The sequence below is a fragment of the Bombus pascuorum genome, chromosome 9 (genome assembly GCF_905332965.1).
Source record: "Bombus pascuorum chromosome 9, iyBomPasc1.1, whole genome shotgun sequence".
In the NCBI taxonomy this organism is placed as follows: domain Eukaryota; kingdom Metazoa; phylum Arthropoda; class Insecta; order Hymenoptera; family Apidae; genus Bombus; species Bombus pascuorum.
In genome coordinates this window covers 5108952-5129948 of record NC_083496.1, presented here as the reverse complement: position 1 = coordinate 5129948, position 20997 = coordinate 5108952, and the positions used below count along the sequence as shown (strand labels likewise).

At 33.4% G+C, this 20997-nt stretch overlaps 6 protein-coding genes across 8 annotated transcripts; all 6 read right to left on the bottom strand.

The window, feature by feature from the left end:
- Nucleotides 1–198: 198 nt before the first annotated feature.
- LOC132910424 (sodium-coupled monocarboxylate transporter 2-like) lies at nucleotides 199–4893 on the bottom strand. The gene is made up of 9 exons (XM_060966108.1): nucleotides 4603–4893; nucleotides 4261–4479; nucleotides 3797–4142; nucleotides 2939–3093; nucleotides 2709–2849; nucleotides 2531–2639; nucleotides 2202–2423; nucleotides 1624–2129; nucleotides 199–1549 (listed from the first exon to the last, which is right to left on the bottom strand). Exons 2-9 carry the CDS (start codon nucleotides 4476–4478, stop codon nucleotides 1456–1458), a joined length of 1791 nt encoding a protein of 596 aa, XP_060822091.1. The 5' UTR covers nucleotide 4479; nucleotides 4603–4893; the 3' UTR covers nucleotides 199–1455.
- Nucleotides 4894–5278: 385 nt separating this feature from the next.
- LOC132910423 (KICSTOR complex protein ITFG2-like) lies at nucleotides 5279–7576 on the bottom strand. Its single transcript, XM_060966107.1, has 6 exons — nucleotides 7430–7576; nucleotides 7131–7350; nucleotides 6731–7047; nucleotides 5943–6655; nucleotides 5650–5884; nucleotides 5279–5576 (listed from the first exon to the last, which is right to left on the bottom strand). Exons 1-6 carry the CDS (start codon nucleotides 7574–7576, stop codon nucleotides 5397–5399), a joined length of 1812 nt encoding a protein of 603 aa, XP_060822090.1. The 3' UTR covers nucleotides 5279–5396.
- Nucleotides 7577–7593: 17 nt separating this feature from the next.
- On the bottom strand, nucleotides 7594–9263 carry LOC132910433 (mitochondrial inner membrane protease subunit 2). Of its 2 annotated transcripts, none has more exons than XM_060966124.1 (3): nucleotides 8318–9263; nucleotides 7875–8196; nucleotides 7594–7794 (listed from the first exon to the last, which is right to left on the bottom strand). In XM_060966124.1, the coding sequence occupies exons 2-3, from the start codon at nucleotides 8178–8180 to the stop codon at nucleotides 7594–7596; spliced, it is 507 nt and encodes a 168-aa protein (XP_060822107.1). In that variant the 5' UTR covers nucleotides 8181–8196; nucleotides 8318–9263. The 2 variants fall into 2 exon arrangements, with proteins under 2 accessions (XP_060822107.1, XP_060822108.1); XM_060966125.1 differs by having other exon boundaries at nucleotides 8487–9263.
- Nucleotides 9264–9413: 150 nt separating this feature from the next.
- Nucleotides 9414–15540, bottom strand: LOC132910438 (calponin homology domain-containing protein DDB_G0272472-like). Its single transcript, XM_060966132.1, has 8 exons — nucleotides 15255–15540; nucleotides 14681–15034; nucleotides 13984–14246; nucleotides 13714–13903; nucleotides 13272–13411; nucleotides 11848–12005; nucleotides 11587–11773; nucleotides 9414–10997 (listed from the first exon to the last, which is right to left on the bottom strand). The coding sequence occupies exons 1-8, from the start codon at nucleotides 15397–15399 to the stop codon at nucleotides 10347–10349; spliced, it is 2088 nt and encodes a 695-aa protein (XP_060822115.1). The 5' UTR covers nucleotides 15400–15540; the 3' UTR covers nucleotides 9414–10346.
- Nucleotides 15541–15969: 429 nt separating this feature from the next.
- LOC132910436 (alpha-ketoglutarate dehydrogenase component 4) lies at nucleotides 15970–16989 on the bottom strand. 2 transcript variants are annotated; one of them, XM_060966128.1, is made up of 4 exons: nucleotides 16699–16989; nucleotides 16549–16603; nucleotides 16297–16466; nucleotides 15970–16111 (listed from the first exon to the last, which is right to left on the bottom strand). In XM_060966128.1, the coding sequence occupies exons 1-4, from the start codon at nucleotides 16720–16722 to the stop codon at nucleotides 16094–16096; spliced, it is 267 nt and encodes an 88-aa protein (XP_060822111.1). In that variant the 5' UTR covers nucleotides 16723–16989; the 3' UTR covers nucleotides 15970–16093. The 2 variants fall into 2 exon arrangements, with proteins under 2 accessions (XP_060822111.1, XP_060822112.1); XM_060966129.1 differs by having other exon boundaries at nucleotides 16297–16457; nucleotides 16699–16970.
- A 267-nt stretch (nucleotides 16990–17256) lies between these two features.
- On the bottom strand, nucleotides 17257–20100 carry LOC132910420 (heat shock protein 83). Its single transcript, XM_060966105.1, has 2 exons — nucleotides 19961–20100; nucleotides 17257–19566 (listed from the first exon to the last, which is right to left on the bottom strand). The coding sequence occupies exons 1-2, from the start codon at nucleotides 19961–19963 to the stop codon at nucleotides 17413–17415; spliced, it is 2157 nt and encodes a 718-aa protein (XP_060822088.1). The 5' UTR covers nucleotides 19964–20100; the 3' UTR covers nucleotides 17257–17412.
- Nucleotides 20101–20997: the final 897 nt, after the last annotated feature.

The following is a 20997-nucleotide window of genomic DNA, read 5'->3' as shown; positions in this document are numbered from 1 at the left end:
TCGAGAGCCGATCGAAGATGGTAAAGCTAGTTAATCGCGTGAATGCAACGAGATAGTGGCTCTGTCACTCGACACCAAATCAGACAGAATCTGTCAAAAAACTGTCACCCGACGACAATGGACCGACCTCTGGCTCGAAAATTTTACCTACGCGGTGAAATGAGACCGTAGAGGAAGAAGGACGGGACGCGACAGGAATGTAAGTAGGAGGGCCTTTGCCACCTATATTTGACACCTTTCAGTCCAATAAAATAAAATGGTTCGGTGGAATGTGGTCTCCCGTTCGAGACAGAAGTGGCGTTTCTACGTCAGCCGTATAACGTCCCTACCAGCCTTCTCTCCAACGATCTTCTCTGTCTACCGGCCAAGTTCTTCTGAAAGCCGAGGATAATATCTGGAATCCTTGATAAGGGTTACTTCCTTCGTCGACTTTCACCTCGGAATCTTAACGTTTTATTCCTTTTCGCCGGATCCGCATACGTAGTTTTCTAAAAATCGAGTTGTCACGAGAAAAGAATTTCGTAAAAATGCGCCAAAGTGTGAAGCAACGTTCCACCGTAATGAACGCGATCCGAATGCTTGTAAAAGGATTAAACACTAGAGAATAACGCGGTAGCTTAGAAAGCTGCGTTAGTTACACATCCAAGTTCGGTGAACCGTGACCGATAGCACCGCGATCAAAGCATTATCGCGTATACGCGTCTTTCCTACGATTTTAATATATCTTCGCTATTGATTTTTCATACAGACTACAACAATGTCGTCTCTATTGTGAACGATAACAGTAAGCCACTGGACGATAAATCGTAGAGAATTTTTCAATCTGTGCCGCGAGTTGCCGTTTGTGAAACGATAAAGTATATTCGCAATAAAACGTAACAACTTTATGCCGTATCGAACGGACCTCGTGTTCGATGAAAACATCGTATAAAATTAAATTACGGCCTTTGAACGTAGCATTGTTTGATTCTTTTGGAATGGGCCGTATCTTTAAAATTTCATTGAATGGAAGAAGCACGGTCGTAGACACGTGCAACCATCGTCGCGCATATTTTACGATCGATCTTTCGCGGATTTTCAAGATCAACTCGACGAATGACTGGACGAAAAACACCCTTCGCATTTCCATTCGTCCTAATCCGATAGGCATCGTTCCTCCAGATGTATAAACGAGTTGTTTGTATTGAGATGCGTGGGACAGATATATAATCTAGTCAATTTGACACCCTCCTCGAGGGTCTAATGGGTGCTTTCAACCCAGAACGAACCAGTTATGTAGAACTTTGTTATGCCAAATGGTCGAGCAGGACTGCGCTTCGATGCTTATCGCACGGCGATTCCTTTGTCTTCGAAGGTTCTTAATTTTATTAAAAACTTTCTTTCGTCGTAACGTACAAATTAATAGTCGTTTAGTTGGACTTTATGTATTCTATGAACACAACGTCAGAGAGAATTTTACAAATTCAGCTTTTCCATTTCTGCGTTCTTCACCAGCGTGTTCGATATCGAATGCATTGGAACCTCGGTGTATTTTTTCGCTGGTAGAAATCTGAAACGACACGGCCGTGCTCGTGAATAGTTTTGCCATTTTTCATCGAAATTAAAACGAATATATTTCCATACCTCTGAACTATCGGTGGAAAATGATTTCTATCCACTTCGCTTAGATCGTTAACGCCAAACAGAAAACTGACTATCGTTCCGACCACCATCGATATCAGAAAACCGACCAAAGCGTAATACATGAACGATATGGTAAACAAAATAAACGGTTCGTCGTCCGCGCTCGATAAAATGTCACCCGTATTCGTTGTCGTTTGGTTCGACGCCATCTCCACGTTCAAACAATCTTCGGTCGACGTAGAAAGAGGCGGATAAACCAAGCGTTTTTGAATCATGTTCACCTGAGCCCCGACTATGATCCAAATCATGGCCAACATGGAAAGCAATCCACCGGCGATGGCACCTTTCGACGTTGCCCATGGTACTAACATTCCCAGGGTGAATATACCTAACATCGCGCCACTCGTTACACCGTGAAGGGTCAAAGAAACTCGAAAAATATCGCCTAAACGATCTACGATGAAAACCAGCGACATACAAATTAATCCTACGACCACCACGATAGCCTGAAAATCATAATGTTGTTAGTCGTTACTTTTGTCCAAAAGGACGAGCAAAGATGATACTTTACCATGTACCTTCATAATTTTCGCTGCTCTCTTCTCTTTCTCGCTACTATCGGGTAAATAAGGATCGATAAAATCCTCGTAAATTGTACCAGCAACTGTGTTCAAATTAGCACTCATCGTCGACAGACCAGCGCTGACAAGACCGGCTAGAAAAAGACCAGGTAGTCCCGGAATATCTGCAGCAACGTCCAACACGTAATATGGAAGTAATTGGTCGCTCCTGGAAATTACCTGCGAACCAATTGAACCTTTACATTTTCTTTCTTTTTTTTCTTTTTCTTTTTTGACAACAGGGGATGTAATTAATTTCTGTTTATATAGGAACGAAAGGTACGTACGTGTGTGCTTATAGGATCACACTTATGGTATCTAGTGTACATTATAAGACCGGTAAAAACGGATATCCATTTTATAGCTACCATACATAAACCCATAAACGCTATTGACCTAACGAAATAAAAATCTTGTTCGTTACAAATTTCCTTCACCTTCGAGAAATATTATCGTAGTACTCACTTATGCGCTTCCTTGATATTCGGCACAGCTAGAAATCTTTGCATCGATATTTGACTGATACCGAGCCCTGATAACCACGTCATCGTCATACCAACGGACATGCCCCAAAAAGAATTTCGAACGAACGGACTTGGATCCATGCTGTGACGCGCGATAAATGGCAAATTAAGGGACGCTTCGACACGAGGTAATAACAATAATAATAATAAAAGTTTTATAGACGATCATACTTCCAAAACACTATTCTGCTACCCTCTTCCGATATCCTCCAAGTCTGGAATATACCGCCTACAGCCATAGTACCCAATATGAATACCGCGAATAAACTTCCCAACGTTACAGTCATTTGAATAGTGTCGGCCCATACAACGGCTTTCAATCCACCCTAAATATTTTTCAGGAAGACATTCATTATCGAAACAAACGTTATTAGTAGCGTTATTGTTCACGACGCGTCGTAAAACGAAACGAGCCGCTCTTTACGAGATATTTACGTAATCGTTGTAATTGCTGGCCGTATCTGACGATAATATTGTAAGCAGTGTAAACATTTGATGAAAATCGACGCGCCAAGAAGACGGCTCGTGTAATTCCATGTTTAATCGTAATTACATTTTATTCGTATCTCCCATATGATTTATCAACTACATAGTCCCTTATATGCGATAACGTTAGACATGTTTGTAAATATCGCGTATCGTCGTCTATCATTCCCATACGATTCGCGCAATTCCCAGCCGTTCATTTTTTTCAACCGATAAAAACTGACTTTCACGCGAGGACGTTTAAAGATCGTTCAACGGTCCAACCGATCGAGTCTGGTGATAGACTTACATGGTAATAGACTCGAGTTTAGATGTTATCTGCAATTTCGTTCTTTAGAATCTTAAAGCAAAAACCGAGTACCTTTGAAATGGTTTAGAACGATTATTTAAGCGTAACCTACAAGAAGGCCATTGAACTTTCCATACTAAACTCCGTCGACGCGAATAACTCGCAAGTCGAGAGTTAGTTAGGCTAGAGTTCGATACGACGATTCTTAAAAGCTATTTAAAAGGAAAGTAGGAAGTGTAGATGAAATAACTTACGATAGTCGTGTAGAATATGCACACGGTACAAATTATCGGGGTGATCAAGTGAAGATTGATGGACGTTGCCTGGGAAAATGCTAACGCTGGTACGTATATGATCAGAGGGACGTAAATGATCAAAGAAAGCGTGTAAAGAAACGAGGCGAATGTCCGAACGGGCCTCGTAAATCTCATCTCCAGGTATTCGAACGTGCTGGTCAGTTGTAATTGATAAAATACTGGCAAGTAGATAAGCGAAACGAGAGCACACGATATAATCGATGTAAAAATGCAGGCGGCATATTGTGTACCATACTGATATACTTCGACGGGTATAGCGAGCAAAGAAACCGCCGATACGTGACTGAAATAAATCAAAGGAAACAATTTCTATTTTCAATATCGTGAAAGAATTATTTTTATCGACGCTTCGATAGATCCGTACGCGTTCGTTACAAAATATAATTTCCACAGTTCTTTACCTGGCAATTAAACTCATGCTAACTGGAAAACAGGACATTGTTTTCCCTCCGAGCAAATACTCGGTAGTGTTATCCTGTTTCTTGCCAAAACAGCCAAAATAAATCCCTATGAGGACGCTGATCCCTAAAAGACCACTGAACAATGTGTAATCGGTCCATCCGAATGTAAGTTGTTTCAGTTCTTGTCCGAGCAGCGATCTTGTTTCGTTTTCTGCCATTCTAAAAACGATGAAATTGAAATTGAGGATTAACTCACGAAAGAGAACGTTCGTTCGCCACTTTCGTTCTCGTCGAGTTAAACTAAACTCTGGTCTGCTATTGCAACTGACAAAACTATTTCACCTTTCTTTTTATTTACAGTACGATAATGTTCGAATGTAGTACAGTAAACGATTAATAGTAGTCCAATATTTGTCACACTCGTGTATCGATCTATTTCTGTTACTCGTTATCGAAAATCGAATTCATCGAGATACGTAAATAAAAAATCAAAATGCAGCGTGCTAATTCAGGAGATTTGCGGAAAATGTCGATTAATGGTCAATCTATAAATATGAAATTCAGCGATTTCGTAAAAAGAAGGAAAAGTACTAGATGCGAGCTACATTCTCACTAATAACGATAACGTTCAGCACAATGCTTTATGTTTAACTGATTCTGCACGAACATCTATCTAATTTATGATAGGTAGATAAAGTTTCATCTTTCGCAATGTTCTGTAAATAATTGAGTATTCTTAAATCAGTCGCTGGGCTGAATCTTGAGTTCTTCCGCTACCGATATCATTCCCATCTTGTTTGCTAAAAATTTGCAAGAATCTTCTTCGGTCATATATCCTTCGTTCTAAGGCGGAAACGACGACGAACGTTAGGTCAAACGAACGGGTCCTGTCAATACGCGTAAGAACTGTACTCGCGAATAGAAATGATATGGAAATACGAGCAATAAATTCCTTGGACGTTGAACAAATATCGTTCCTATCTAGAGCGAAGTAGTTTGTAGAGAAAGAACAACAGGATTGCTTTATAAGAATCTGCATATATTCCTTATTTTTGTAATTTTTTATAATTTTATAATTTTTTTCTTTTTTTTTTTTCTTTTTTTTCCTTTTTCTTATAATTTTACAGAATTAAATATTAAGATATTCCATACAGCAACCATTCAGTTAAATCTTGTATTTTCTGTTGTTTCTCCATCTCGGTACAGTTTCCTAGGAGATTATCTAAAATTTTCTTTTCCTCGGAATCGAGTTCGTCCATGGGATTCAAAGGCTTAGTAACCATACTTGGAAGTGTAACATCGTAATAAAGAAATATCTGCAAACGTTAATACTTATAATTTGTTTGATTTACAAACGAATAATACTTTAACTGTTTAATAATACTTTACCTTATTATTGAAACTGTTATATACGAGACAAGGTGTCGGAAAACCAGGAGTAACATTATAGTTACCAGTACAGAATGCTCTAACTGGTTCTTCAAATTGAAAACGTACGCTATTACGTTGTTGATCTAAAATGTAGGTTTGCCCGTCCCATGCGCAAGCAACTATTTCGTCAGAACCATCGCCGGTTACGTCTAATCGACATAGAGCGAATATTTGATGATCTACTTGCATCGACCTACGAAACATTATGTAATCTGTATCGTTGCTAAATATTTGCAATTTTGAAGTCTTACCATAGAATGATTTCGTCCTTAACTAACATTATTGTCCCATCTAAAGTAGCAAGTGCGTAAGGTTTTCCTTGTAATAAATTATCTTGTACATTCGCGTCGGTTTCGGTTTTACCTTTCCCTTTTGCATCTTCTATCTTATTGTTACTGCTATTATCTTGACACGAAAAATGCTTATACGTAGGTAACAAAGAATCCTTTTCCGACTTAATGTCGTAACCACCAAGAATTACGTTGCCTCCAAAAACATTACCATCAACTTGATCCCGACTAGAAGGATCGGTAGTTCCAAAAGTTTTATTCATTTTAGAATTTTCGATCGTTGAATTTTTCCTACGTCCTTCCATCGTACCAAGGCTACTTTTCCTTATCTCTGATTGCGAATTATTTTTCTTAAATTCTAATGAGACAGATTTCAAGTTCTTGCCATATTGCGCTTCGTTTAAAACACTCGATTTGAATAATAACTCTTTAAATTCGTAATTCGACTTATTTTCTACTACACACTCTAGATCTCCGATGATTTCCGTTGAAATATTTTGATTTCGCATTCTTGATATTCCCAACGTTTGATAATCCACGCAGCTCGCTGCTGTTTCGTTACTTTTCTGATTAATTTCATCTTCTAAATGACAATCTTCTGGATTACATTTAATTCGCATGAACGTTCCGCCAGGTTGAGCAACTAACAACGTTGGTGTTCCATCTGCCATATGCTAAATAAAAACATTAAAATTCGTTATTACCATAGATTAAAGAATTTACCTTTCTTTTATACAAATTTACTACACCTGTAACGTGACTGTTCCTATTTGATTGGCACATTCCCATTTATTCAGTCCAACTAACTTTCCTCTACCTAATTCTAGATTACTTGACCATCTGTAAGATCTAACTACACGATCGGTCAAACCAAGTACCATTTCATTTGCACCATCTTTATCAACATCTGCTACTAAGACCATTTTTGTATTAGTTGGTATTCTTTGTACATGAACGCACTCCATTTTACCAGATAATTCATTAATTTCATTATTGCCATCTATTTGATCTAAACTTGAAGAACTTGTCATATTAACACCTGTTGCGATATCCGTGCTTGGATGGCCTATGATTTTTATCCAATAATATACAAATTATAATTATTTTTAAACAGCAATACAAAACACAATAATATAATTTGCAACTCACCGTGTTTTATGTTGTCTTGATCGATTGGTTCCTTGATTAATTGTTGAGTAGAAGTTACGTTGCTCGTACTAGGGTTAACAGATCTTGGGCTGTAAAAGATATGTGCCCAGCCATCTCCACATATTACGACTAACGCGTTTCGTCCATAGTTAAAAATATCTCCTATCGCTACACTAGTTATAAGGCCTAGCCCAGGTATCTTTTGCCATAACTCTGAGCCCTGTAATATAATAATTTAGAATAAACATCGTAACGATTCATGCCACTAAATTATTAGTAAATTAGTAATGTCAATTCACTTTAAAAATATAAAGTTCTCCCTCCGCTGTACCAATAACTAATTCATTGTCACCATCATTGTCAACATCTCCAATTGTTAAACCATGTCTACATACAGTGCCCGGTAAGTCCCATTGAAGTCTTTTAACAAAACTAACAGCCCTCATTTTCTCTACGACAAACTCTATCTAGCTGGTACTTTTCGTGAATTTAGTGGAAAATTATGATTCGTCATAGAAGGATAGAGATATCGCCAACGGCTAGGTGGCCAGACTATGGAAGTAGCTTTAGCAGTTATCAATCCAAGAGAAATTGGTCCGAAAGTATTAGAGTCCATGGAACGTCCAATATGATCACCTTCTACCCAACAATGACCTTCAGGTATCTAGTAAATAGATATGAATTTCCTTATTATTCATAAAATAATAAAATTCTATAAGCGAAGATTTATGGAGTGAAAAATACCTGTAGAATGTCTGCTTTATAGCCATGTGTGCGTACAATGTCTCCAGAAAGTCCTATAACTCGCTTAATCAAAATTTGTTCTGGAGTTTTTGGAGATTTTACAGTTACTATTTCGCCGCGTTGAATATCTTGTGTACGAACTGCTCGGCGATTCAGAAAAACATAATCAGGATTTCTTTCATCAGGATTTAAGGTTGGCTGCATAGAAACTCCTTCTACTTTGGCTATGTAACCAACTGTATCCAAAAAAGTGATCCCGATAGGGATGCCTATAAGGATACCCGCAAAGAAATGTCGTACTTTCATCTATTGCATTTATCGACTACGAATAAGAAAAATATTTTGACTTAGACATCTATAAATGTACACAAAATTACATTTATTGACTATAATTTTACAATAACAAATATGAAGCGGTGCTTTAAAAAGAGAATCTATATTACTTTTTCATTATCACAAAATTATTAACAAAATTTTAATATAGTTCTTTATTCATATACTGAAATAATCTTTTATAGGTTAACATATAAAGTTTAAGACAAAGAATTTATTTTAGTCTCAAATTTTTTATACTGTCCGAGGATTTATATTAATAAAACTTTCATGATTTACAAGGTATTAAACAGATCTTATTGTTTGCTAAACTATGAACTCGAAATAAGTAGAGGTTACAAAATAATTTTAATGTGATACATTTAGGTTAGGAAAACTAATCTTGCTACAGATACATACATATTTTACATATACATAGATTGCAATATCCAATGCAATTATACAATGCTTTAAATTATAAATTAAAATAATTATTTAGTAATGGTACTTGTTCTTTGTAGATTATACTTAGTTCCATCATAAGTCTAAATTATTCATGCAAAATAGGTGATTATATCTTACTACAAACTGATTTAAGATCAATATTTTATTTTTAGAATTCTAAAAACAAACATGAATTTTGATATAATAATATTATTTATTCCTTTAATAACAACGTTAAAGGTAACTGATATTACTAAAATGTATGAGCTTAAATAACCTATCATTTAATGGACCGGTATTTTTATTAATGAACGAATTATCATTAAAAAATGCTCCTACTTCCATAAGAATTTAGCTATACATACATACATATATATCTTAAAGCAATTATTCAAAAAAAAAAAAATCATTTAATTATTATTAAAGTCATTTATATCAATCTTGTTTTAAATGTTGCATGTGGAAATATTTTTAACATTTTTACGATTGGGCGTAATTTTTAAACTATAACTGATAAACATTTACGAGGTCCGCGTTTTCTTAATAGTAATACATATTACAAAAACATGCGCCAACTCTGTATTATTGACATAAAAATATTTTAAGATATATTTAATGATAGTTTACATTTAACATTATCTATTTATATAGACATCATATAACAGTGCTAATAACTTCATCTCATAATGGCTATTAAAACATGATTTGAACATTAAAATACGTTATTAACATTATTATGGAAGATCATGCAATTAAACTGTTTAATTTTTATACAACACTGAATACGATTTCAACTTGTATTTTTATATCTTTCATCTTTACATAACGAACGTCAGGGAATTATACATAATATGATGAAGAGTGTTTGCATTCAATATGGCACTGCATAATTAAACATAGGTATGAAAATGACATGGCTATATACTAAATGGTTTTATAAACTACATTATTGAAAAATTCTCAGTTAAATGTAACTCAAATACTGCATACAGAATTCCATATAAAATTTAATGTGATAAAAAATGAACAAGAAATTAATAAATTGCCAGCATAATACAAAATTCTAGATAACATTAAACAATTGGTATGTGTACAAGCGTTATACAGATCAGTGCTTGCCAATCACCATACCTGATATAGGATTAATACCACAGTGATACATATTAATAATTACTTAGTGCCTATTGCCTGTGCTTGAATTCTGTGGTCATTATTGCACAATGACTTTATCAGATATGTGCACGATGCACTGCCTCTTACTTGGCCCCTCTGATTAGTAAATTTTTGATCCTATGAAATATAAATATAAGATACAATAGGCAAAAATGTAATCATATAATAAATTCGATTCTTATGAACATATTAGGTCTTTGGCAGTGCTTAACCAAGATCTATACCATTCGTGATTATTTTGTTATTTCTCTCTTACTATAGTCTGTAAATTTTCAAGATTGGTAAACACTGATTCAATCAAACGTTAGTTCGTCATCATAGTTTTTCTTTTTATCCTGAATTGTCTTTTCATTATAATGTAACCCATTATTTTCATCTTTAATTTGTTCTATTTAATTTCCCTTGCTAAATTTTTACAATTTCGTTGTTTTTACAACTGTCATTATCTTCTGACTTACCATATTTGTTTTCTCTCACTGATATATTTAAAGTAAAATATATATTTTTTTATATATTTCCTTTCTCTTGTTATTCTTCCATTTCCTATTCGCTTCCCGTCACTCCCTCTTCCTCCTCTTCGTCATCCTCTTCGTCATCCTCTTCATCATCCTCTTCGTCATCCTCTTCGTCATCCTCTTCATCATCCCCTTCGTCATCCTCTTCATCATCCCCTTCATCATCCTCTTCATCATCCTCTTCTTCTCCTTCTTCCTCTTTATCCTCCTCTTCCTCCTGCTCTTCCCCTTCATCCTCTTCGTCCTCGTTGTCGTCTTCCTCCTGCTCTTCCTCCATCTCCTCCTCTTCCTCTTCCTCGCTCTCCTCCTCCTCCTTCTCTTCTTCCTCGCTCTCCTCCTCCTCCTTCTCTTCTTCCTCGCTCTCCTCCTCCTCCTTCTCTTCTTCCTCGCTCTCCTCCTCCTCCTCCTCCTCCTCTACACTTTTATCCAATTCATCTTCTTCACTCTCCTCCTTATCAGTTAATTTTACTCTTCCCCTATCTTCTTCATTTCCCTTTGCCTTTTCAATCTCTTGTTGTTTTTCTTTATAAATTTCTTTCATTTCATTAACTTGTAGTTCGATATCTACTTCCTCTTTTCCAGTGGTTGTTCTTACCTTTAAAGCTTTTTCTGTATCATCCATATTCAAAATTGTTGTATCTTCTGTATTTTGTATTTTCTGATCTTCTTCCTCAGATACCTAAAGTAATGGAACAATATTTAGTATCTTTATTTTTAGTATGACATTATAATGTCTAATTCAATCTAGTGTAATAATTATAAATTCGGAAAGGAATAACTAAACAGTGTAACTAAATGTAGAATGATTATGTGGATTTAAATAGTTCAGGCAAACTATGTTTGCTGTTGTTGTAACAAAGTTATAATTAAATATTCAGTTATTCATATGTTAGTTATTTAAATGTTAATATTTGTAATAGTGAAAAAGATGTAATATATGTAGTGTTTGCAGTTCAAGGCTAATACATTAGTAATCCATTTAGTAGATAATATAAATTAAATATTAATGCTCAAAATAAATCACAGATTAATAATTACTCATGCGTAATAGCACATTAATGTTCAATTTATGTTATTATGTTATTATTAATTTATAATTATTATTTGAAAAAAATAATTTTTACATCCTACATAGTTCCTGTGATCTGCCATTTTCATATTAACTAATCTGTACAGAAGCAAACAATTAAATGAATGAAAGAATCACCAAATAAAACAAGGTTCCGCAGATTCATTTGATTCTGTTGGTAATTCTAATATTTTCTTACAGCTGCATTTTGGTCGAGACTGATGAGAGAGAGGGTCATTTTGCCTGAAAGTACAACAGGTGCCTCTACATCCTCTTCTGCTTTTTGAGCTTGTGTTTCTGAATCTGATACAAGTAATTCGCATTGTGGAGGAAGTGCACCTTCTAAATATATCGGATTTGGTGGTGTTTTTTCTCTCTCAATATGGCTGAAACAATTCCATTACAGTTATTAAACATGCTATATTGTAACAAATATATCTTTTCAAAATGATTTCATTACCTTTGTGAAATTGGAATTATAGGAGTAGTAGGTCTACTACCCTTACCCTCACAACTAGCTGTCATCTCCATACCTATGACTTTAACAGTTGGCGAATGTTCTATGTTTTCTACTTCTTTATCTGTCGTACTATGTTCAGCCTGGACAGTGGTATCGTTCTGTAAATTAAATAATGCAAATAAATGATCTCGTGTATTATATTGCCTTAAGGGAATAATATTTTACTTTACATTTTTTAATATAAGATATATATAATGTATATTATGAATGCTACATTATGGTCTTTAATACTTAATAAATAAATAAAGTTTTTAATCTCCTTCCTTTTACAAATACAATACAGCATTCGCTTAAAAATACACACATTTTAAAAAATTGTTTAAAAAATCATGCTGTTCTGTTAAAAAAAACTTACAATGTAACAGTAACTAAATTAATGAAGCTATAAATAACAATAGTTAATTTATAAACATGCATTTAAATTCATCAATATAATGAAAGAGATTATATCTAAAAAAATATACACTACCGATAATTTTTAATATGTTTTAACATGTTTTAATACACCATAAATACTCTGAAACGTTGTTATTGCAAGGTTGATTCCTTAATATTAGAATATAAAAATACCTAAATATAACAGGTTACCTTTAAACGACAAATATTTTTATTTTACTGAAAATATTACATGTTGTAGTCACTGACAATCACTTCGTTAACTGCGAATTTTTCGCCGAGAATATGTATTTATTGCCATGTGTTATAGTCGACAATGCATCTTTATCTACATACTCATTTCCGTATATAAAAATAATAATGAGGCAAAAGATAAAAGTTATTATGACATACATACGTTGTTACTTTATTAATCACCGTAAGTTATATGCGTGAACAACTGAAATGATTGTCAATGATTTAAAGGCAACCTGAATATAACAAATTTATTATTTGTGGAAAAATATAAATTTAGCGCAAACAATTTATCACAAACTTTGGTTACTCTTGTTAGGTAATCTTTGAGGCAAAGAATATACCTTAGATGAGCGATCAACCCCTGCCAGGCCTTTGGACTTTGGAGGCCCATCTACTATTTAAATGTAAAAATAAGAACTATAAATTCTATCATTTATAATATATTTAATAATTTAAATGCTTTTAACGAGTACTTCACTCAGCTAAAATATGAGTATGCATATTTTTATATGAAGATGAATATATAAATAATGATCAATAATTTAAATATAGTTATACAGAAGCATTGGAGGATAAGAAAAAGCGAAATGTCGAAGATCTCGTAATGAACATGTATATAATGTACAACAGGAGAGGTAAAACTTGAAACGCAATCAGAACACAACAACGTGCACATTTCTAAAGACTAAAAAACTGAAAATGTAAATTGTTTCATAATTAGTCTAGTAAACCTTGAGTTCTTGTTGTGGGCTTGGACTATGCATAACTGAACGTGATATGTTGCCCATCTGAACAACAATTCTTTCCATGGCTGCTTCCGTCTCGACCAAACGTCGTCTCAGTTGATCTATCTCTATGTCTCCTGCCGCTTCTTGTGTTCCAGCATGTATAACATTACCAAACGTGTTCAGAGAATATACACGAGTACTTACAATATTTTTAATTTTAGTCTAACAGTTTTTTGTTAAATTTATGATATAAATACGTGTGTGTTCTAATTGTGCAAACCTTGCATCATGCAACACCATTTAAAAATCTGATTAGATACTCAAAAAAACATGTACCTTATTTTTCAGTATTTCTTTAAAGGAACTAGCTTTCAAGGAAAACACTGCATTAATGATAATGTAAATCAAGTGTTGTCAATATCTCTCAAACATTTAAAGAACTTACGGTCCTTTAATTCCTCTATGGTAGGTAGCCTTTGTGGTGATCGGAATCTCTCCTTTTGATAATGCATTGTACCACCAGTCATTGCAGTAGCAAAAGCTTCAGGACTAAATACCATTTTCCGAAATTCTTTCTCCGCTGCAGCTCCTGGATATTCTGAAATGATTTCACTATCCGAATTTTTTCTCAGCACCTAATAAAATAAATTACAATAAGATTTCGTAAAATTTAAATAAGGTTACCTAAATATCCAAATTTTATAGAATATTTTACCTTTACAATTGTATATAGGAAAAATAGTACAATGCCCGAAGTATATAATGGCATAATAATTCCCATAGTACCATTTCCTTTTGGTGCAGGAACAACATGTCCTGCACCACCTAAAGGTGGTCTCATCTTTGGCACAACATGATCAGGTCTATCTGCTACCTTTGGTACAATATGAGAGGAAGGAATAGTTCTACCACGTTCTCTTAATGCAGGATGTAAACCACCTGCATGTGGAGGTGTACCTCGTTCTTGTTTTATGGTACCTAAAAATACAAATATCATTTTTTAAAATATTACTCTAGAAAAGAAAAGCATGTAAAACAAACAGAACTCAAAATTCCTTGTAATAATTCCTTTATAATTATTTTAGGTTTTATAGAAACATCAGTATATTATCATTTTAGTCTATTACACACATTTAAAGCTGTAACTATAGGCCAAACTTATTCCCATCTACTCATCTCTAGTTATACATGTTCTTTTGGCAACTTGCCAAATAGAAGAGATAACTTGAATCTCCTTTCCATATATAATTGGTTAGTTTAATAATACCAAACTGATACTCTTTATTAGAACTAATTACTAATTCAGTGATTCAATTCAAATGATATAATTATGTTAATAATAAAAAAAAGTTATTCATGCTTGTTAATAGCTAATGTCAAAAGTTTTAAATAATACTTTTTATAATTCTTACTGTGCGGCATTAGAATATGATATCTGATTAGATGTGGAGTTCCTAGTTGAGAAAGAGCTATACCAAAATGTATTTTAAGACAGAGGGAACTATTAAATGATCTGATTTCTTCTAAAACTTGTTTATAAGATTTTCCCAGGCGTTCTCTTTCAGCAAGAAATGTAGATAAATCTATACCACATCTAGCTAAAATTTCCTCTCTACACAAACTTGCACCTTGTGGTGTTAATTTTACAGTTTTCAAAACATCTCTTACTCTTGGATCAATTTGATGATGTTTCAGTATATTCTGACATATTTCATACATAATATCAGCAGCAGTGACATCACTTTCAAAGATTACATCGCAGCATGCTAATAAACATTTGAGAATTAAATTCATTGACAAGAAAAAAATATGATTTTTACTTTTAAATAATTAATTAAAAAAGAAAAAAATTGAAGGCTACAGAAAAATATATGTGATTGTAATTAAATAGCTAGTTTTTTTAAATTCAATATAAATAAAATTTCTTCGTAATATCACGTACTCTCCTTTATCTTCAATGAATTAGATATTTCGATAAAATCTTACCCGAATTGTCCGACGTATAATGTGGACTGACAGATGCTATGAACATAGGATAGAAAATTTTCGGCCACAATACTGCAAAACACCCGCCTACAATTGCTAGGACAAAAATCGCCTTTCTTGGACCGAAATCCGTTATTTCAGCCATATTCGTAAATTTGTCGTTCGTATCGTTCTCGCAAATTCGATAAATGATAAAACAACTGTAGATCTTCCACTGGCACGTCCAGGGATCGCGAAAGTGGATGGAAGACGCAGCGCACTGTCGTCTGCTATTTCTGTCATGGGACAGGGCTGTGTCTATCAGCTTTTACTCCCCAAACGTTTTTCTCCAATTTATCCTTAACAGAATTCGCAAATACATTTATAGAATCAAGTGGCAAAGAACACATTTAAAAAGTGTAAGTCTTCCCAATTTGTTATACCTAACGCAATAAATATATTAAAAAGATTAACATAAAAGGAACTGTATTAAAAAGTTTGGAACATTCTTATATTTAGAAGCTGACTAATTTTTAATGATAATACTAATGTAACAATACAGAAACATTATACAGGAATAACGTAATTTTACTGAACTTTTTTTTTATCTAGGATCAAAACACTCTATCTGTTACAAGAATAAGCCAAAAAGCAAGCCAGAAATAGCAGGTTCTGGCAATGTCACATAGGCAAAGAAAGACCTTGTCTGATAGATGGATGATAAAAATATATACAATTTATAGGTTATTGTTTTGCTGGCATTTATTTACAGAATTGTTTATACAGAAAATGTGTAATAATACCCTAGAGTTGATAATGTTCTATATATTGAGTACAGAGTTGATAATTCCTTAAGGAATTTATTCTGGACCACCTCTCTGTAACAAAAAAGAACTAATTTAATAAAAATTTGTTCCTTTTCCATTGCATATGTATTTCAGAAAGTATTACATGGATATAAGGATCATAAATATCATAAATTCATCTAAATTCTAATAATTTGTTCTATATGAATGACAAGTTTGATTACATAAAGTAACTGATAAGATAACAGAATACTTACATTAATATATGCAATTTCCTTTTCATCAATGGGTCGTCTTTGATAGCGTGGAGGAAGATAAATATCTTCTATTGTTGGTAAAACCACTACATCAGGTCCTGTTGCACCAATACTTTTTTGCGACATAGTCGGCCCTGCATGCACAGATGGTGTGGCTGTACCTGGATTAACTAACCAATAACAAGGATTTCAGTCGGCTTTTTCAACTGAAACATTCAGATGTCAACAGTAACTCTTGCTTGATATTATTACCTCTGTCACTTCCACCTTTACGAAATTTAATCAGAGGCACATGTGGTTTTACTACCTATTAAAATTTAAATCTTGTAAATTGAGTGTTTTTATTATAGTCATATATTAACATACGGTATACTTTTTTTACTATTATACCGATGCACTGACCTTCCAACCTTTGCTTGCCATCATAATTGTTCTTTAATATCTTTCTGTTGTGTCTTATTCGAAGGCCAAGTGTTACTTGCAACAGAAGCTTCTTTCGATCACTTTAAAGCTTCAAGTAGATGGCGTGTTTTGACATACTTTAACGAGCACACAATAATCGTCAAATACCTGTGTTACATTCATTAATTTCGCGAAGCTAACATCATATGACATCACCAGAAATTAATAAGCAACTTTTCTACTTAACTTCGCTCAAGTATATCTAATTCAATGTAAATATAAATAGGCAAGAGGAATATGTAATGCGATGTATTGAATTTAAAAATTTGTCAAATTTAAGTATCGATTTAGGTTACTTCATCTAATATGTGACATTACGAAATAAGTGTGTCTAATATCTAATGTTTTATCTATAGAAATTTTCGTAACTACAACGATTATTCATTTTTTTCAAATTATTTTTTGCTATGTGTAGTAATATATTATGTAGTATTTAATATGGTAGGTGTGGATAATAAAAATACATATATTTATTTATATATATATATAATATATATATATATCGTAATAAATTTTATTGTAAATTTTACTTAATTCCAAAGTATTTGGTATCAGACAATTTTGTTTATAATACCACATAAAACGTGGCTATTTTATCAGTCTTTCAATGACTACAATGACGTTAAGCATTGATGTCATATTCAGATCTTAAACTTAATCAACTTCTTCCATTCGTGAAGAATCTTCTGTATCTCCTTCCAAAGGTGGAACTTCCTCTGTTGTTTGCTCTTCTGGTATAGATTCTTCTTCGTCGATACCAAGTCCCAACTTGATCATTCTATAAATTCTTGCAGCATGAACTTGTGGTTCATCCAATGTAAAACCTGAAGAAAGAAGTGCTGTTTCAAACAACAAAATTACTAAGTCTTTTACTGCTTTATCACTTTTATCAGCCTGTGCTTTTTGATGAAGGGTTTCGATAATAGCATGATCCGGATTTATCTCAAGGTGTTTCTTTGCTGCCATGTATCCCATAGTAGAAGTATCTCTAAGAGCTTGAGCTTTCATGATCCTTTCCATATTGGCAGTCCAGCCATATTGTGAAGTTACTATACAGCAAGGAGAATTAACCAATCGGTTTGATACAACAACCTTTTCTACTTTGTTATCAAGAATATTTTTCATTACTTTACATAAATTTTCATATTTAGCTTTGTCTTCTTCTCTTTTCTTTTTCTCTTCTTCGTCCTCGGGAAGTTCTAATCCTTCTTTGGTTACAGATACCAATTGCTTACCATCAAATTCTTTCATTTGTTGCACTACATATTCGTCGATAGGTTCTGTCATATAAACTACTTCAAAGCCACGTTTTTTAACACGTTCAACAAATGAACTGTTTGCAACTTGTTCTTTATTCTCCCCAGTAATAAAGTAAATGTGCTTTTGATTATCTTTCATTCTGCCTACATAATCCTTAAGAGAGCATACTTCATCTCCAGAAGCTGAGGTATGATACCTCAAAAGATCTGACAATTTATTACGATTAGAACTATCTTCATGAATACCTAATTTAATGTTTTTGCTAAATTGTTCATAGAATTTCTTATAGTTATCCTTGTCCTCCGTGAGTTCTTCAAACAATTCTATGCATTTTTTAACCAAGTTTTTACGAATAACCTTTAAGATTTTATTTTGTTGAAGCATTTCGCGAGAGATATTTAGTGGAAGATCTTCGCTATCGACTACTCCCTTCATAAAATTTAAGTATTCCGGAATTAACTGTTCACAATTGTCCATAATGAACACTCTCCTTACATACAGTTTAATATTATTTTTCCTCTTCTTATTTTCAAATAAATCAAATGGCATACGCCGTGGTACAAAAAGTAAAGCTCTGAATTCCAATTGACCTTCTACAGAGAAGTGTTTAACAGCCAAATGATCTTCCCAATCATTTGTCAATGATTTGTAGAATTCACCATATTCTTCTTGCGTTATATCATCAGGATTCCTAGTCCAGATGGGTTTTGTTTTGTTCAATTCTTCATCTTCGGTATACTTTTCTTTAATAGTCTTTTTCTTCTTTTTCTTTTCTTCACCTTCTGCTGTTTCTTCTTCCTCTACATCCTCAACCTCTGGTTTTCCATCACCCTCTTTTTTCTTTTCTTCTTCTTCTTCAGCCTCATCTTCGCTCAGCTCCTTTTCACGTTCCTTCTGTACTACTAATTTAATTGGATAACCAATGAATTGAGAATGCTTTTTTACAATTTCTTTGATTTTACTCTCTTCTAAGTATTCAGTTTGATCTTCCTTTATATGTAGAACAATCTTTGTTCCTCGCCCTAATGGTTCTCCGATATCGCGTCTAACAGTAAATGATCCGCCAGCACTAGATTCCCATAGATACTGTTCGTCGTCATTGTGTCTGGAAACAACAGTCACCTTATCTGCTACTAAATAGGCAGAATAAAAACCTACACCAAATTGCCCGATCATGGATATGTCTGCACCAGCTTGAAGCGCTTCCATAAAAGCTTTAGTACCAGACTTGGCAATTGTACCAAGATTATTTACCAGGTCAGCTTTGGTCATACCAATACCAGTATCAATGATGGTCAAAGTGCCATCATTTTTATTTGGAATAATTTTAATAAACAATTCTTTACCACTGTCAAGCTTAGAAGGATCTGTTAAAGACTCATAGCGTATTTTATCAAGAGCATCGCTAGAGTTTGAAATCAGTTCTCTCAGGAAAATTTCCTTATTAGAATAAAAGGTATTGATAATCAATGACATAAGTTGAGCAATTTCTGCTTGAAAGGCGAAAGTTTCCACATCTTCAGCTTTTGAAGCCATCTTCGTTTTTATCTGTAATAAATATTAAAAAGAAAAATTAAATATATCAACTCTTTTTAATCTTTATATAAAAAAAATCTCGTTTTTCTTTTATTTTTTCTAATATGTAATAATTACATCGATGTCAGAAACATGTGGCATGTACCACATGTGTATATATACATATAGATGCAACAAAAGGTACTTCACTTTGCTAGTTTCATTACGAATTTAATCTAGGTGTGATAAGATTTTTGGAAAGACACAAAAATACATTCGCGTGAATAAAATACACCCGAATTAATAATTTAAATTGAACGAAAAGCATCAGTAATGAAAACGTTAACGCAGTTTAGCATAATCATAAAACCATAGAAGTTTATCAATTAAAACATTTATTAAATATGTGAATTTGGTACAAACTTACCATATATTTTTTATCAATCAATTTAAAGCAACTATGCCTTAATGTCCAGTTAAATTGATATATTTAACAAATGATGCACTTAACAGACGAGTATACTCAATACTTCTAACTAGAATTCCGTGGAATGGAGTGGCGCAATGACTAGGATTCTCCTTATATACTTGCCAAAATTCTAGAGTGTTCTAGAATGTTCTAGAACTTTTTTCCCCCTCTGATCTCTACATATCCGGTGGAATTTAAATCTATTTCAATGATTTTTAATCAATGAGTCGCTTTTGTCTCTGCTATTGGTATCGGTCGCCTGCCAAGAAATAAAAACACATAATTTTCCTTCAATCGAACAAAAATGCGTGCCGTTCAAATGATAAAAACGACAATTATTCTTTTTCTCCCTAGCGCGGTACTTCCGGAATTTGTTATGAATTGATGTATGCAACATTATCAGACATGTGTACAATTAGACAAGTGGACAAACCATTTTTATACTAGCACTTTCGTTAATTATGATTAAGCTATTTTATTAGCATCATCAACGAGCATGCAAAATCAAAATATTTCATTTATGGTTACTTTAAATAAAAAGTTATCGACGGATACATCAAATTGAGTTATTAACAATCGTATTAAGTTTTATGATTTGATTGTTTTAAATAAGTGTTTTCGCAGTAAAACTTTTCCAATTAGTTTTCTCCGAATAATTTTGTCTTTAACATATTTAAGAAAAATCTTATCATTTGAAACATTCGTAGCGTAATTTTCTGTGTGGGTGAGATCCTAGAAATGATTGGTTCCTTGTCATTGTAATTTACTCATTATTCCGGTTGAATGTTTTAAGAAAAATATTCATCTCATGAGTCATAGCATATTACGCATATTTGTTGCGACCTTAAGAGAATACTAAGAAGTAGATTGCTAGTAATTGATAAATTAAATCATCAAAAATTGTACAAGTATGAATGCATAAGAGTTCTCTTTTACGTATGTTATTTTAAGAATTTCATTGTTGAATGTTTCAAAGAATCAAAGAATGATATATG

What these genes read in the sequence shown, in the direction of transcription:
- LOC132910424 (XM_060966108.1), bottom strand. Translation starts at nt 4,478, where the DNA reads ATGGCAGAAAACGAAACAAGATCGCTGCTCGGACAAGAACTGAAACAA. An exon ending in GTGATCCTATAAGCACACAC is followed by an intron (nt 2,424 to 2,530) that starts GTACGTACCTTT and finishes ATTGGTTCGCAG; the next exon opens with GTAATTTCCAGGAGCGACCA. An exon ending in TTTCCACCGATAGTTCAGAG is followed by an intron (nt 1,550 to 1,623) that starts GTATGGAAATAT and finishes GTGTCGTTTCAG; the next exon opens with ATTTCTACCAGCGAAAAAAT.
- LOC132910423 (XM_060966107.1), bottom strand. Translation starts at nt 7,576, where the DNA reads ATGAGGGCTGTTAGTTTTGTTAAAAGACTTCAATGGGACTTACCGGGC. An exon ending in GAGAACTTTATATTTTTAAA is followed by an intron (nt 7,351 to 7,429) that starts GTGAATTGACAT and finishes ATTATATTACAG; the next exon opens with GGCTCAGAGTTATGGCAAAA. An exon ending in ATAACAGTTTCAATAATAAG is followed by an intron (nt 5,577 to 5,649) that starts GTAAAGTATTAT and finishes TAACGTTTGCAG; the next exon opens with ATATTTCTTTATTACGATGT.
- LOC132910438 (XM_060966132.1), bottom strand. Translation starts at nt 15,399, where the DNA reads ATGGCTGAAATAACGGATTTCGGTCCAAGAAAGGCGATTTTTGTCCTA. An exon ending in TCATATTCTAATGCCGCACA is followed by an intron (nt 14,247 to 14,680) that starts GTAAGAATTATA and finishes TTGTATTTTTAG; the next exon opens with GTACCATAAAACAAGAACGA. An exon ending in GTCTCGACCAAAATGCAGCT is followed by an intron (nt 10,998 to 11,586) that starts GTAAGAAAATAT and finishes CCATTACTTTAG; the next exon opens with GTATCTGAGGAAGAAGATCA.
- LOC132910433 (XM_060966124.1), bottom strand. Translation starts at nt 8,180, where the DNA reads ATGAAAGTACGACATTTCTTTGCGGGTATCCTTATAGGCATCCCTATC. An exon ending in ATAAAGCAGACATTCTACAG is followed by an intron (nt 7,795 to 7,874) that starts GTATTTTTCACT and finishes TCTATTTACTAG; the next exon opens with ATACCTGAAGGTCATTGTTG.
- LOC132910436 (XM_060966128.1), bottom strand. Translation starts at nt 16,722, where the DNA reads ATGATGGCAAGCAAAGGTTGGAAG. An exon ending in TGGCAAGCAAAGGTTGGAAG is followed by an intron (nt 16,604 to 16,698) that starts GTCAGTGCATCG and finishes AAATTTTAATAG; the next exon opens with GTAGTAAAACCACATGTGCC. An exon ending in TAAAGGTGGAAGTGACAGAG is followed by an intron (nt 16,467 to 16,548) that starts GTAATAATATCA and finishes GTTATTGGTTAG; the next exon opens with TTAATCCAGGTACAGCCACA.